Raw genomic sequence first — 15,542 nt, 5'->3', positions numbered from 1 at the left:
ACATACAAATTATGACTCAATTAGGCCCTGATAAAAACACTTTAAACTACCGAAGTGAACTTGAATGAGTAATAGTAGATGCGCTGAACGATTGGTTGGTTCTAGGGTCATGCTGAAAACTCTGACTTCCCCTCACTGCAGCATGTCGAGGGTCCTAAAATAATGTAAAGCACACAAAAATATGGGTAAAAGGCAAGGCAACGTAACCTGCATGGTAGCGCCCACCTTTGGGTGTTATGCAAGCCTATTTAGCATGCACTTTGCTCATATCACACATTAGTTAATGTTTGTGGACCAAAAGCTTCTTACATAATGAGAATGCAAAATTGGGTGGAGGAAAAAAAATGTCTAAGTACAAATTGGTAAAGGAATTACTAGTGAATGAATATTTTTACACTTCAACGGACAAATAGATGAAAAGCATGAATTCAACCATCAAAAAACATAACAGATAACAGGTAAATTCTACACAGTGAAGCATGGTATGAACCTGTTTCAAATACTTTGGTAGGGGTGTATATTTTCAAAATTATCTGTTTTGGGCCACCATGTTAACACAGGTTAAAAATTACATGGACCAACTTTAGATAAAACCACTCTTTCTTGCATGAACACCAAGAACAAACATTGGACAGTAAAAGAGAATGCAAAAAAATATGGATGAAAACAATCAGAGCCTCATTTGGGAAAGGGGATCTGTAAAAACCACTTACATAAAACAATCTGGTGAAGGACAAAGATACTAATCTAGTAATCACATACAAAAAACATTTTCCAAGCTCTACAAATCCATTTGTCAATGTTCCTTACGTCTCAATCACAGGATCAATCAAAAATGCTAGCAGGATACCAACCATAGAAGTTTAACCCAATAAACAAATACAATAACAAAACTGGCACTGTTTTTGCCTTTTGGGTCATTTGTGGCAAACAAAATGATAGTGTTTCGCTTCAAATATCAATCTATTATGTGCAAAAACGAGACTCATTTTTGTGGCAACCCATTTAAACATTTATTGGTATGTGAACTACAGTAAAATAGCCTGTCTGAGGCATGTATAACTTTATGGCTTTCTTAACCCAAAGCTACAAACAACCCGACGGTATGTGAAATAAAACAGAAAAAGTGTCTTATATGTAATTTATCCAATAACAACCAAAACATTTCAGCAAGATTAACAGTGCATGCATACAAAAATTACTTCTTGCAAACTTGTATTAGTAACATGCAATAGACCCTAATCCAGGTAAAATTCAACTATAGACTGCACAGAAGTTGTTAGTGCCATTTAAGTGAACATACAACACTGAGGTCGTGTCATACCCTCAAACTAACAATGGCAGCACTGTCATGTTGTGATGAGTCTGGTCCCAAATGGTACACATGGTTGAAGTTTGATGGAGAAGAAATCAAATCATGACTGTGAGACTGTGGAGCTGCTGGCTACATGGAATTACAAATTAAAGCTGTCTGAAGGCCAATCATTTCACCAAACGAGTAGGTATTATTGTTTTTTCAACACAAATCCACCAATTTGAAATGAAACAAAAAAGTAGAACACAACCAATGCAGCTGAAAACAAATCAACTTACCACAGGTAGATCTTTTAGTATTTGGATGCCATCACCAGGACCCATGTGGGCAACATGGTTAAAATTCTGGGGTGCAGAAATTAACTGACTTTTTCGCTCCGGATTTTTTAAAAGTTCCCTGTAAACCATATTATAACATCATGCAGATCAACATTTGAGCCAAACAAACTATCAAAACTAACGTGCGCAAATTGCTTCTATGCTCTTCAGGAGGCACTTTAAAAATAGAGCGTTTCTTGTTCTTCCGCATGAGCTGCCTGCGTCCAACTGTCATCATGTCAGGAAGCACCAAGCCACCTTCCTCTAAAAATGAAAAAAAGCCTTATTGCACAAATGAACTCTTTGTCAGTAAATCCACCGATAACATACCACCATATTTGTTTTTCAGGTAAACTAATTTAGGGGGTTCCATTGAACTTGCAATGTTCATTGCACCATCACTTGATAGAGGTCTGACTTTTTTCAATGGAATTGTTTGAAGCCATTCCATTGACAAAGGATCAAAAACATCAATTGCATTTTCAGAGTAGACTATCAAATACGGCGCATTGTAAACTGTAAATGAAAAAAAAAAGTTATTCTTAGTATATTTTTTTTCTAATTTACAAAAAGAACTATACATACCTATTGAGGTTGGTGGTGCTGGCCACATTAGTTCTTGCTGCCTTGTTCTTCTTCCATCCCAACCAACATAAACACCACAAGCTAAAAATATTCAACTCATTTAAAACAAAAAAATGTGAATCAGAAATACATTTTTAATGTTGAAACACATCAAAAAACGTTTTTCAATGTCTAAATTTAACACAACCATGACTTACTTCCAAAGCATAGCATGCATTCTTTTCCACTTATTTCCACAGCACAAAATGCATCAACTGGTGGTTGATATAAAAAGGCAAGTGAGTTGTCATCATAGTATAGCAGTGCTAAATAATGAAATAAATGCATGTATTTACATTAAATGACAACTGCAGCATGGAAACGCAAGATTATCATACGTATTGGTTTTCCATTGCCTTGTATACTAAACAGTGCAAAACCAGAAACATAACCAGCACACAGCCTTTCACTTATGACAGACATCCATTGTGCAGGACTTGGTAGCATCAAATCTTTAACTTTTCGATGACGTAGCCGTGTATTGTTCATTTCATAAATAAAAACATGTCTGAAACAAAAATTCTATTATTTGTAAAAGCCACAGAAATGTCTTGAATATTTGGGTAAAATTGAAACATGCAAAAAGTTAACCTCTTACTTTTTCATGGCCACACACAAGCAGGTAGTAGATCCCTGTCTTACAGCACCACTTGCAAGTACAGTGCAACCCTTCGTTTCTTCAATTTTAATTGCCTCTGCATCTGAACCATCAAGTGCAGTTATTGTATGCAAGCGAATGTGTCGATTGCGACCGGACACAACTGCAATCATATCTTCATTGCGAAGCACTTCAATGGCATATATCTTCTTCGCATCTCCAATTTTTACAATTTCTGTTCAGCAAAAAAATTGTAAAACCAAATCTTGCAATAAAAACACCCAATCTGACCATCCGTTCTCAGCTCCAGAACATATAAACCTTCTTCAGTTCCCAGGGCAATTCTGTCTGGGTCAATGATTGCAGAACTCAAAGCTGTCTTGATTAAAGGTAGTGTAGAATCATAAGCTTCCATTGGATGAAAAACCTAAAAAAACATAAATTAGTTGTAATCACAATTTGACATCCACAATTTTAAGTAACATTCTTACTGATTTGTCTTTGAGCTGATGTTTGCGCAATATGCGATGAACTTCTGTTAAGGCCCCTATCCATTTATTTTTGGCACTCTCTGATTCTGCTAACAGAAGAACCTGTGATCGCAGTACTGGACGCCACATGCATGATGCAACAACCCGAAAGATACATGGGATGTCTTTTTTATTGGCATGAATAACATCAGATTCTGTGACCGATAACACTGCAAACTGTTCGTCCCGCATATCAATTACTTGACTGGCAATAACACTGGGTTGATTTGTGACACCACGTCCTCCCTCACTAATGTCGTATAGAAACAACTAAAAGAAAAATAACATGTTTATCAAAAAAGCCATGAATGATCACACACATAAAACAAACCTTAAAATCACAAACAACAGCAAGTTGTCTCATCCAACCTTTTCGCACACCCATAGGCTTGGGAATCTATCAAGCACAAAAATAAATATCTCAAATGATTAATTTGACACAGAAAGCTTATTTGGCTATAGTGCAATTTCACCTGTACCTCACTAAATTTCTGTCAATAATTTTACAATGATTTACATTGCCATCTTTCCTAACTTTGCACATTATTATATAATTGTTTTACAAACAAACTTGTGGGTCCACTCCACACAGTAATTGGTTACAACAATATTTACACAAAATGTACCAAACCAAAATATATGTTCAGACATTGGTTTAGGAATAATTATGTAAACTAGGAAAGTGGCTTAGCTCATATTGCCTTTGCACACACACCATGACCTATTTCAAAACATCTATATAAAAAAATTTGACACCTATTTTATAATGAGTCCTCATAACAACCTACATTTTTATAACCTGCACGCAGAAACTTAAGGGTCCCCAGACAAGTAAAGTTGTAAATAATGCATTTTACGAGATAACCATCATCTGAGGTAGAAACTATTGAAGTTTCATTGAATTGAAACATTGTTTGCAAATTTCACTCTTTTCGGGTGTTTGTGGAGTGAACGGTGAGTTACAAGGTAAAACACAACAATCGACATCTCGAAATCGTGTATATGAACTGTCTTAATTTCATCTAATTTGGACATCGTATAAAAATGTACCCAGTTTGGGGGCTAGTGGGGTAACTGATATAACTCCAGACTTATACTAGAAAGGTGGCTTTCCTATATATTTCCATTTTATATATTGTGTATCCTATTTATTAATTTACTATACACACCGTATGATCTACAAACATGATTGTTTTTGCAAGCAAAAAACAAATGTTTTGCAAGCAAAAACAAATGGGTCCCCACACACATGTTTATGCAAATTTGTCATGGTAAAAAGCTTCTTTTTTTAGAACGACAATTTCATAGAAAGCATCAACCCAAACTTCAAACAGATTCGTTATCGCCGAACAACCGTTTAATGATCTTTTGGTCCTTAGGATTAACAATAACGTTTCTCCCAATTTGTATTTAACTTTCATATTGGTTTTGGAGTTTATGTGTAAAAATTAAATAAGCTATGTTGTGACAAAAAAAAAAAACTTTCTTAACTGTGTTACCTACAAGTACACTTTCAGTCATCATAGGGCAGCCGACTGTTTAATGACATTTTATAGCATCTTTGAAAAACGTCTAGTAATTTACCTGCATGTTAATAAAAAAAAATCAACACAGTATCATTTTAATCACTTCTAAGATAAAAAACACTTACGCTAAAACGGAAAAAGTGTGCTAACTTATTAAAACCACATAGCATAATGCGCTGATGTCTAATAATCACAAAGACTGCCTGCTAAAACGCCCGTGTCAAGCAGCGATCTCCCGCTATACATATAATCGCTGCAATTGTAAACCAGTGAATTACTCCCTTGGGTTTTCCAGTGTACACATATTATGGGCTGAAATGGTAACCATTTGGCTATTATTGAGCAAAAATTTTGAACACCAAATGGGTAACCCACTGCAAACATTTTTTAAAAAATTTTAGCACATGTAGCGGGCTTGCATTTCTGACCTTAAGGACTAGAAAAACTAAAACCAACTGTTTCGGAGTTTAAGGGGTGAAAATGGGTAAATCCATTTTAAAGGTACAAAAATATTTAGAATACCTTACATTGCACCAAACAACAAAGATGAAAACTCCTTCATCATTTACTTTAGTTAGTACAGCCGTTAAAAATTAAAAAAATACGTTTTGGGGGTCTGTGGGTGAACCCTTGGGTTATTTGGGGTCAAACTTCAGGAGGATCAAGTATGGATAAATAACTAACATCTGTGTAAATTTGAATAAATTTGAAGCACTCTATCTTAACCAAACGAGCGTTAGACAGAAAAACGAAAAAAAATACGAACAAAAACAATATGAGTCCCCTTCAGGGAAGGGGCCCCATAACTAATAAAATACCAAACTACATTACTGTAAAATTTCCTAACTGGGATGTGCAAAAAACTTTTTAACTATGTCACAAACAAACCCATGTTCGGTTGCAATTATAACACTGTCACCAAAAGAAACTTTGTATGTGCTGCTCAGCATCATGCAAAACCTTTGGCTATTGAGTCCAAGGCAACAGATAGCACATCTAAATGACCATTTTTTCAACAAAAACAAAATGTCAAGGGCATTCAGAGCAAATGTTTGGGCTGCAAAAGACCCATAATAAATTTTATCAGGTTGTGTTAAAATATACTTACCCGAACATGACCTTCATACACCGTACCAATGCCCCTATGAGGATCAATGCCAGAAGGTCGCTTGGCTAAAGGTAAAAGAGTTTGTTTTTTAAGCTTGATAAAACTTACAGAAAAACAATATGATACCTTGGTCGGCGGGAATGGGACAAACAGCAGGGGCCTTTTGTGCACAAGCAACATGACAAGAAAAGGAACAAACACCACATGTTGTACCTTGTCTAATGAGTCCCACCATTAGTGACGAACAGTGGTTACATTTCATCGGCTAAACAAGAATAGAACTGTTGTAACTGACAATACTTGATTTCACATGATAAAAGTCCTACAGATGAAAATGTCTTTACAACAAAGCGATGAGCATTGGGTCTATTAGTGGGTTCCACAAACATTCCATGAGTAGATTTGGAGGTAGCATCATCCTGCAATTAATGGTGACAAATGTATTATTGCACAGTATAGTTGCAGATACAAAGTTTTAAAACTTTCTTACTATAAACAGAAGAAAAATAGCTGTAGCTAAATATATAAAAGTGGTGTAAAAAACAATTTTTGGAAACGTTGTTCCCAAACTTTTGTTTTGGTCAACAGAAGGTCAGTTTTGTTTTCTTTCAAATGGAGCTGATACTTTTATAATTATGTGAAGCATTTTAAATTTTAATAAAAAAAATATATTGGGGGGGTTACAGGGTAAAACACAACAATCAACACCTTTAAATGGCAAAATGACCAAACTGTCTAAATTTCATCCAACTCCGACACTGTTTAAAAAATTGCCCATTTAGGGGGCTAGTGGGGTAACTACTGGGGCTACCAAGTCAAACAAACCAAAAGACACATCTACATGACCATATCTACCATCTGTGAAAATTTCATCCAAATCCATCAAAGATTTCATGCAAAAAGTGCTTGGACAAACTTCGAGCAAGAAAAAATAAATAAACAAAAACAGAGTGAAATCAAGATGCGTCCCCTTCAGGGAAGTTATTATCCCCTTCCCCTTGCGTACACTTTCAGGAGACAAATGAAATTTTTGGGGTAATAAAAAAAAACATCATTCCTATAGAACCGTTCTGGGTAAAAACATACAACAGGATATCTGAAAAAATATCAAAGCTAGCAAAGTAGACTATTTTTTGTTCAATATGCAATACTATATCTGCCTGGTCAAAATACCTTGGGTGGAAATGAGGAAAGTTCCTTCTCAAAGTCTGTTTTATTTGTTGAAAAATCAGAGTCAATGGATTCATTCGTAACATGTGATCGTGGGGTATCAGTAATAGAGTTTTCATCATCATCAAGATCACCCCAATTAAGAATGGATGAAAGCGGTCGACTGGAATCTACAAAAAGGATAATATGTATCTACTATCAGGGTTCCCGCACAATTTTCGTTCTTAAATTCCATGACTTTTCCAAAACTTTTCCAAAACCAAAAAGGAAAAACAAAACAAATTCCATAACCTTATTTGAAAAAACAGTGAGCAATTCCAATCTTGAAACTAGTAAGAATTAAACTTCATTAGATGCAGCCAATTTACCATACTTGCAACAAATATTTTTATGAAATAAGCTATTGCTGCCAGGCATAATGTATGACCAAGTATTGCTCATCCAGCAGTTTTATTGCAAACAATCGACGTTTCGACGTCCTATACAAGACGCCTTCATCAGGATAATGACATAACTTGCAGGACAACTTCATTTTAAAGCGACAAAATGCAAAACACACACACTTGAGCAGCAGAAAAGTTAATGCTGTGATGGTGAGTGGTTGCATGGTTTGCCATCGCTGATTTCTTCGCATCATTCTTGTCCACATCCCTTTCGTGCTCCTTCCGGCGCGTATTTAGACTTCTACCAGTCTCACCGATGTATATTTCGTCACACTCCCCGCACGGTATAGCATACACCACACCCCTAGTTGCAGTAGCATCTACTAGAGGGTCTTTTGGGTGCGACAGCATCTGACGTAGGGTGTTTGCTGGTTTGACCCCAACCGATCTGTTAACCTTGGTATGTAATATAAGGTGACGAAGGCACGATCTTTGTACTGGATCTCTTTCCGTGAAACCTTTTTGTGATCACGGAGAATCCAGTTCGGGTAGCCATTTAACCGACAGACCCAGCAGTGCTTCAAACGGAATTGCACAGGGTAAATGAGGCCCTGCGGTTAAATGGCTACCCGAACTGGATTCTCCGTGATCACAAAAAGGTTTCACGGAAAGAGATCCAGTACAAAGATTGTGCCTTCGTCACCTTACCTTACATACCAAGGTTAACAGATATAATCCGTCATATGTTAACCGATTTCGGAGTATCAGTTGGGGTCAAACCAGCAAACACCCTACGTCAGATGCTGTCGCACCCAAAAGACCCTCTAGAGTCTAGATGCTACTGTAACTAGGGGTGTGGTGTATGCTATACCGTGCGGGGAGTGTGACGAAATATACATCGGTGAGACTGGTAGAAGACGCGCCGGAAGGAGCACGAAAGGGATGTGGGCAAGAATGATGCGAAGAAATCAGCGTTGGCAAACCATGCAACCACTCACCATCACAGCATTAACTTTTCTGCTGCTCAAGTGTTGGTGAAGGAAACTGATTATCACAAGCGAAGTTTCCTAGAGTCTTGGAACATCCATTCACGCGCCAACACAATGAACGTTAAAACAGATGTTCTAATGCCGATAAATTATCGGTCGCTTTTACACCACTGAGCTTGTTTTATCGCTACGGTGGTGCGAGTTTGCAGCCGCGCGATCTTGTTATCGCTGTTTTACGTGTGTGTGTTTTGCATTTTGTCGCTTTAAAAGAAATTTGTCTTGCAAGTTATGTCATTATCCTGATGAAGGCGTCTTGTATAGGACGTCGAAACGTCGATTGTTTGCAATATAACTGCTGGATGAGCAATACAAGGTCAAATATTTTTATGTTACATAATTTAAAATTCCTATATCTATCTGGCATTTTCAGGTTAAAACAGTCGCCAAATTCCATACTTTTTCAAGGACTTTTGTAAAAGTTGGCGTTTTTCAAAACTTTTCCAGGCCTTAAAAATACAAATTTAAATGTCATCACTTTTCCAGGTTTTCCATACCCGCGGGAACCCTGTACTATTTTGTGAGATGTTTACTGCAATAAAAGTGGGAATGCCACAACTTACTTTTTTTCTTCAACTCATTTACTTGATCTTCAAGATGTTTTCTTTCTTCCATAAGGTTTGAAACTTGTTTCAGACTTTCCTGAAGTCGCCTATACCAAAGTGTAAAAAATATAAAAACGAAACAACCACAATCTAAAAAAAAACTGAACATACTTTTCTAAAACCAGAGAATGCTCTGAAGCTTTGGTCAACTGTTCAGATATATTTTGTTTGGCTTGAATCTCTGATTGTAGATTTGATTGCAGCTCCAATATTGCTTGTCTGTCCACTTTTTGTCGCCTTTGTGTTTGCCATTTATCCATAGTATTTGTTCGTGCGCTTGCATGTTTTAAATTGTCCATTTCATCAGTCATTTTTGCAGCTAACGCCTGTAGGTAACCCCGAGCATCTTTTTCATCAGAAACCCTTAAGCAATAATTATAATAAACTTATTGTTTCACTTATTGTAACACAAACATAAGCAGTTCCATACCATTGCACGATCTCACCAACTTGTCCTTCCCACTGTTGAATCAAATCTTTTCTTTCTTTTAGTTCTTTTACTTCACCATCAAGATCCCTGTTTTGTTGCTTTGATTTCTCTAGTTCCATACCTAATCTTTCAACTTCAGATTGCAAGGCATTGTTGTTGTCAGAAAGGATTTTAGTTTGACGCTCTTGTTTTTGCTTAACTTCTTTTAGAGAATCCTGTAATTCTTGATTGCTGCAAATGTAATATTGATACATTTAAAATAATAGTAACACTTTTTCAATTAATGAACTTTTGTTAACCACCCAGATTTTAGATTGGTATAATTACCTCTCTCTTCGTATTTTCTCTACTTTGTCTTTCAGAATCATTATTTCCCGTTGAAGTGACATAATTTGTGATTCATTTTCTCTTGCTTCTGTTTTCAGGCTTTTTACTTCAGCCATGTGCAATCCTTCCCTTTTAATGATTTCTGATTGATGTTCTTTCTGTGAAAAAGATTGGAATAAAAAGTAACTTCTAGCAACAATTTTGCAAATCATACTTCCAGGTTCTCCATTTCCACTTTCAGCTGCTGAATTACTTGATCACTTTTTGCTACTGCGCCGTCAACAACATCTAAGTCAAAAACACCAGGCAGTAAATATTTAGGACGTTAAGTTTAAAAATATGATTGTGGAACATAGAGATTAAATTCCAAAATCTGTACCTTTTTATTCAGATTTGGCGGATAAAAAGAAAACAAATCAAGTGAAATCAATGCGTTTAGGGAAGGAAAGTCATAATATAAGCTCATTGTATTGCCGCAGTAAAACAGGCGATTTCCAATTGCTGAAAATACTGCCTAGTAATACATCTGTCCATGCATAAAGCAAAGCAGAGACCCCTGGCTCTGCATTAAACCACCACAATCACACACCAATAAATCACTTTCTTAGGATTTCTGCGCTTTCGTGCCTGAAGGTTACATATTCAGGTCTGTAGATGTAACCACTCTACCAATCACGCTAAAAATTGTAAATAACAAGCAAAAAATACCCTACAAACAACTGTTGAAACTAGAAGGGTGGCTTAGCACATATTGCCCTTGCATATACACTATAACCTATTTTAAAACATAAATATATTTTCTATGCTTATTTTGTATTGGGTCCCATATTAGCCATCGTCTTTTATAACTTTAGTCGTTTCTGCAGGCAAAAACTCATGGGTCCCCACACATGCAAAGTTGAAAATAATGCAATTCAAGAGATAACCATGAGAAAGTCGGGTGTTGTAAGGTAAAACACAGTGATCGGCACTGGGCTTAAATAATAATACTATGTAGAATACAAACTATAAAATTAGATTCACCCCAGATATTGTTTGAAGTATGTCCTATTTAACATTTTAAAAAACTGACCCATTTTAGGGGGCTAGTAGGGCAACTAATTGGGTTCGACACACAAACTAAAAAATATATAAAAACCACAATGACTCAATCAATAGTGCTGCAAAATTTTAGCCCAATCCGCCAATGTTTAAAATTTTGACCACTAGAGGTGTTTTGAGCAACAACCGTTAATGTTTCTGACGTCATAGGGCTGTGAACAAGCCCCTAACTGCCATGGCGCAAAAACGACCACCAAGCAACCCACCAACGAGCAACATACAACTGGTTGCCCTTTTAACACTATTGCTCCAAAGAAATCTTTCGTTTGTGGTGCGCAGTAACATACAAATACGTTTTACACTTTAGTAGTGGCTTGTGGGGTAAATGTTAGGACTACAGGGTTGAACACAACAATCTACACCTATAAATGGCATACTATACAAGAAATCCAAATTTCAGCCAATTCTGACACTGTTTAAAAACTCACCCATTTTAGGGGTCTAGCGGGGTAAATACTGGGGTTATCAACAAAAACAAAGTGGGATGCACATCTACATAAATATATCTACCATCTGTGTAAATTTCAGCCAAATCCATCAAACATTTGATGGAAAAACGAGTCGGACAAACTTCGGGGGGGAAATACCCATTTTAGGGGGCTAGCGGGGTAAATACTGGGGTTATCAACAAAAACAAAGTGGGATGCACATCTACATAACTATATCTACCATCTGTGTAAATTTCAGCCAAATCCATCAAACATTTGATGGAAAAACGAGTTGGACAAACTTTGGGAAGAAAAAAAAGGAAGAAAAAAACAGAAAAAACAACAACAATTCAAGTAAAATCATTATGTGTCCCCTTCAGGGCCCATAAATATCAGCACCTTAGGGCTTGTATTTGTAAACTTATTACTGGTAAACCTACAAATGAATATTGTGGGGTCAAGGGGAATATGTTACACTTTAGAATCTCTTACAATGCACAAACCAACACAATATAAAACTCCTAGATTGTGCACTTTAATAAGTAGAGCAGTTAAAAAACGTTTTGGGGACCTGTGGGTGAACAGTTGTTTCATTTGGGGCCAAACTTTTGGAGGATTAAGTTTGGATAACTAATCATACAAAAACCAATATATGTGGCTAAAACAGTTTAATGAGGATGATCCAACTCAAAATTTACGAACTGCTTTAAACCAATTTGCGACCAACAAAGGAACTAACTGTGGTAAGTGTGGTCATTTTTTCAATCTCATGTTTTAGAACCTGTGAACCCCAGGGTTGATTGAGGTCAAAATTTCCAGGGACAAACTTTAAATAACTATCTATTAAGTTGTAGATTTAAAATAAAACCATTTTATCACTAGAAAGGTGGCTTTCTGATATACTTCCATTTTATATATTCTATACGATATTTACCAATTTGCTATACACATCATTTGATCTACATATATGATTGTTTTTGCAAGCAAAAACAGATGGGTCCCCACACGCGCGTTTGTCCGTATTCTTTTTGCATCATTATTGTCATATAATTACAAAAAAAAGTACATAAGAACGGGAAAAATACTTTTAATTTAATCTCATGCTTTGACCTTGATATTGTCGTTCAAGGTCAGTTTTTAACACAATTTTCCACAACTGAAAATGTGCTTGATACTTAATAAAACGACATAGCATAGTTGCGCAAAAACAGATGATTTCTAATCACCGAAACGACTGTCTCGTAAAACGCCGGGCCAGACGTCAAGCTGAGCAATCCCGCTGCATTCACCCGCCTTAATCGTAAACAAGTGAATTACTCCCTTGAGAGTTGAGACTTCTATCTGACTGACAGTGTACACATATTATGGGCTGTAAAAGTAACTATTTGGCCGATTAAGGCAAAAATTTAAGTACTGAACGAATAACCTACTGCAAACAAATTGCATTTCAGCACATTAGGGCTTGTATTTTTGGCCCAAAACTTATTATTTGGGGGTTTAAGGGGTAAAAATGGGTGAATCCAATAAAAAGTTACAAAATTCTTTAGAATAGCTTACATTGCACCAACCAACACACCATGAAACTCTCAGATTATGTACTTTAGTCAGCACAGCCGTTTTTAATTTTTTTTTTTTGGGGGGGGGGCTGTGGCTGAACCACTGGGTCGTTTGGAGTCAAACTTCAGGAGGATCAAATTTGGAACAATAACTAACATCTGTGCAAATTTGAATAAATTTGAAGCACTCTTTCTTGACCAAACGCATTTAACAAACCAGCATTAGACAGAAATGAATATTTGGGGGTTTAAGGGGTGAATCGAAAAAAAAAGATAAAAAATTCTTTGAAATATCTTATATTGCACCAAACAACACAGCATATCACTCAGAGATGCTGTACTTTAGTCAGTACAGCCGTTTTTAAAAAAATACGTTTTGGGGGCCTGCGGGTGATCTGCTGGGTCATTTGGGGGGGGGGGGGGGGATGGGCTAGTGGGGTAAATGTTGGGGCAACAGGGTTGAACACAACATTTTGGGGGGCTAGTGGGGTAAATGTTGGGGCAACAGGGTTGAACACAACATTCTACACCTATAAATGACACACTCTACAAGCTATGTAAATTTCATTCAATTCTGACATTGTTTACAAAATGGACCCATTTTGGGGGGCTAGTGGGATAAATGTTGGGGCAACAGGGTTGAACATAACAAACAACAACTATAAATAGCACACTCTCTAAGCTGTCCAAATTTCATCAAATTCGGACAATGTTTAAAAAATTTACCCTTTTTAGGGGGCTAGAGGGGTAAATATTGGGGTTGCAGGGTTAAAAAAACAATTGACAGCTATAAATGACAAATTCCGCAAGTATTTCAAATTTCACTAAATTCTGACACCGTTTAAAAAACTCACCCATTTTAGGGGGTCAGTGGGGTAACTGATGGGGTTTAATACCCAAAAGTATAAAATATGAAACCACGATGACCTAATTAACAGTCATGTAAAATTTTATCCAAATCGAACAATGTTTAAAATTCTGACCACTAGAGGTGTTATTAACAACATTCGTCAACGCTTCTGACGTCATAAGGCTGTTAATACCCCTCTGACTGGTATGTGCAAAAACGTCCACCAAGTAATGCACAAACACAAGTATGATATGTACTGGTGCCTTTATTATACCATTATACTACAGAAATCTTTCGTTTGTGGTGCGCAGCAACATATAAAAACGTTTTACACTTTGGGGTCTAGCGGGGTAAATACTGGGGTTATCAAGTCAAACAAAGCAAATGGCACATCTGCATAAATATATCTACCATCTGTGAAAGTTTCATCCAAATTCACCAAAGATTTCATGCCAAAAGTGCATGGACAAACTTCACCGGAGAAAAAAGAAAAAAAGAAAGAAAAAAATCATCAATTAATATGGATTTAACATTGGTCCCATGTGCAAATGGAATTACATTTTGATTCCTCACAATTCAGCACATAATGAATACAAGATACACAAGAATGTCGTTAGTCTGTGGCCTAATAAGCTACAAAAACACTGTACTTTACCATTGCTTGTGGAAGGCTTCCTGTTGAACTGATGTAGTCCATCCTCCAATTGTTTAACTTTTTCATTAAGAGACTCACAAAGCTTCTTTTTGCTGTTGATTGTATTCTGTTGCTCATCACAGCGTTCTTCATACTAAAATTTAAAAAAAGTTCATGAAATCTTTCACTAAGAAAGTGGTTTATAACAATGTGTGTTTGCATAACACTAGCAAACTGTGGTGTTATTATGTCTAACTTATAACACCTGATAATAACTATGTCTTTATTTTTTATATTTAAGGCAATGTGTAGTGGGTCACCAAACTATACCCTGTAACATTTTTTTCATCAGCCCCAGTTTCGGAAACACTATGTTAGGTCTTGTAGTTATATAGTTATGTATGATTTCTTAAATTAGCCACTTTTTAGTGAAAAAGGGTTGTTGACCATGCTCTGTACATAGGATGTACTTTTTCATCCTATTTTTGTGCAAATGAAAACACTAGGTATCACACACAACAAACATACAAACAGCAAACCAATATCCAGCGAAAATAAAAATCTCTAGTTCAACAAACTTATCATGCCTGCTGATTCACTGAATTAGACCAAAACATCTTGATTGTGTGTAATGTCAAACATGTATCTTGCCCCACTTGAATTGAAACAAAACACTTACCAACTTCCGCTGCTTTTCACTCTTCCTGTGATCATGTCGCAGTTGATCAAGTTTGGTGGAAACAATATCCAGTTCCTCTTCCTTTTCACGAAGTTGTCGACCAAGTTTGTTTTTTTGAGATTGCAACTCCGTCATTCTTAAAAACACCAATCCATAAGCATGGAAATTACAGTACATTGTTCCAACAAAACCTTCATGTAGGGATGTTCAAAGTAGAATAACTGGGTATTCTAGAATAATCGCTTCGAATACAGAATATCGATCCAAGTCTTACATAAATTTTGACTGTGTAATATTTAATCTGGACAACAATCC

The 15,542-nt window shown here is 36.4% G+C and overlaps 1 protein-coding gene and 1 long non-coding RNA gene across 4 annotated transcripts in view; one reads left to right on the top strand and one right to left on the bottom strand.

The window, feature by feature from the left end:
• The window catches only part of LOC145214524 (serine/threonine-protein kinase MRCK alpha-like), a 43,656-nt gene that overhangs the window by 2,312 nt on the left and 25,802 nt on the right, over positions 1-15,542 (bottom strand). For 2 of the 3 annotated variants that reach the window (XM_080083070.1, XM_080083071.1), the window contains exons 12-34: positions 15,228-15,363; positions 14,570-14,702; positions 10,194-10,267; positions 9,980-10,137; positions 9,653-9,883; positions 9,334-9,585; positions 9,181-9,269; positions 7,192-7,358; positions 6,345-6,437; positions 6,145-6,283; positions 6,019-6,083; positions 3,716-3,781; positions 3,346-3,654; positions 3,146-3,281; positions 2,855-3,089; positions 2,595-2,764; positions 2,415-2,522; positions 2,218-2,298; positions 1,963-2,148; positions 1,776-1,896; positions 1,594-1,711; positions 1,325-1,444; positions 51-154 (exon numbers count right to left, since the gene is read on the bottom strand). In XM_080083070.1, the coding sequence (XP_079939196.1) occupies positions 51-154; positions 1,325-1,444; positions 1,594-1,711; positions 1,776-1,896; positions 1,963-2,148; positions 2,218-2,298; positions 2,415-2,522; positions 2,595-2,764; positions 2,855-3,089; positions 3,146-3,281; positions 3,346-3,654; positions 3,716-3,781; positions 6,019-6,083; positions 6,145-6,283; positions 6,345-6,437; positions 7,192-7,358; positions 9,181-9,269; positions 9,334-9,585; positions 9,653-9,883; positions 9,980-10,137; positions 10,194-10,267; positions 14,570-14,702; positions 15,228-15,363 (3,291 nt within the window). The remainder of the gene's footprint in view (positions 1-50; positions 155-1,324; positions 1,445-1,593; positions 1,712-1,775; positions 1,897-1,962; positions 2,149-2,217; positions 2,299-2,414; positions 2,523-2,594; positions 2,765-2,854; positions 3,090-3,145; positions 3,282-3,345; positions 3,655-3,715; positions 3,782-6,018; positions 6,084-6,144; positions 6,284-6,344; positions 6,438-7,191; positions 7,359-9,180; positions 9,270-9,333; positions 9,586-9,652; positions 9,884-9,979; positions 10,138-10,193; positions 10,268-14,569; positions 14,703-15,227; positions 15,364-15,542) is intronic. The other variant, XM_080083073.1, reaches the window with a different exon arrangement.
• Positions 8,401-9,736, top strand: LOC145214526 (uncharacterized). Its single transcript, XR_013857064.1, has 2 exons — positions 8,401-8,933; positions 9,104-9,736. It is a non-coding gene; the product is annotated as an uncharacterized LOC145214526 (long non-coding RNA).

Source organism: Phallusia mammillata, chromosome 2, assembly GCF_965637545.1.
Source record: "Phallusia mammillata chromosome 2, kaPhaMamm4.hap1.1, whole genome shotgun sequence".
Lineage (NCBI taxonomy): Eukaryota > Metazoa > Chordata > Ascidiacea > Phlebobranchia > Ascidiidae > Phallusia > Phallusia mammillata.
Note: the sequence above shows the minus strand (reverse complement) of the source record. Positions and strands in the feature narration are given on the sequence as shown.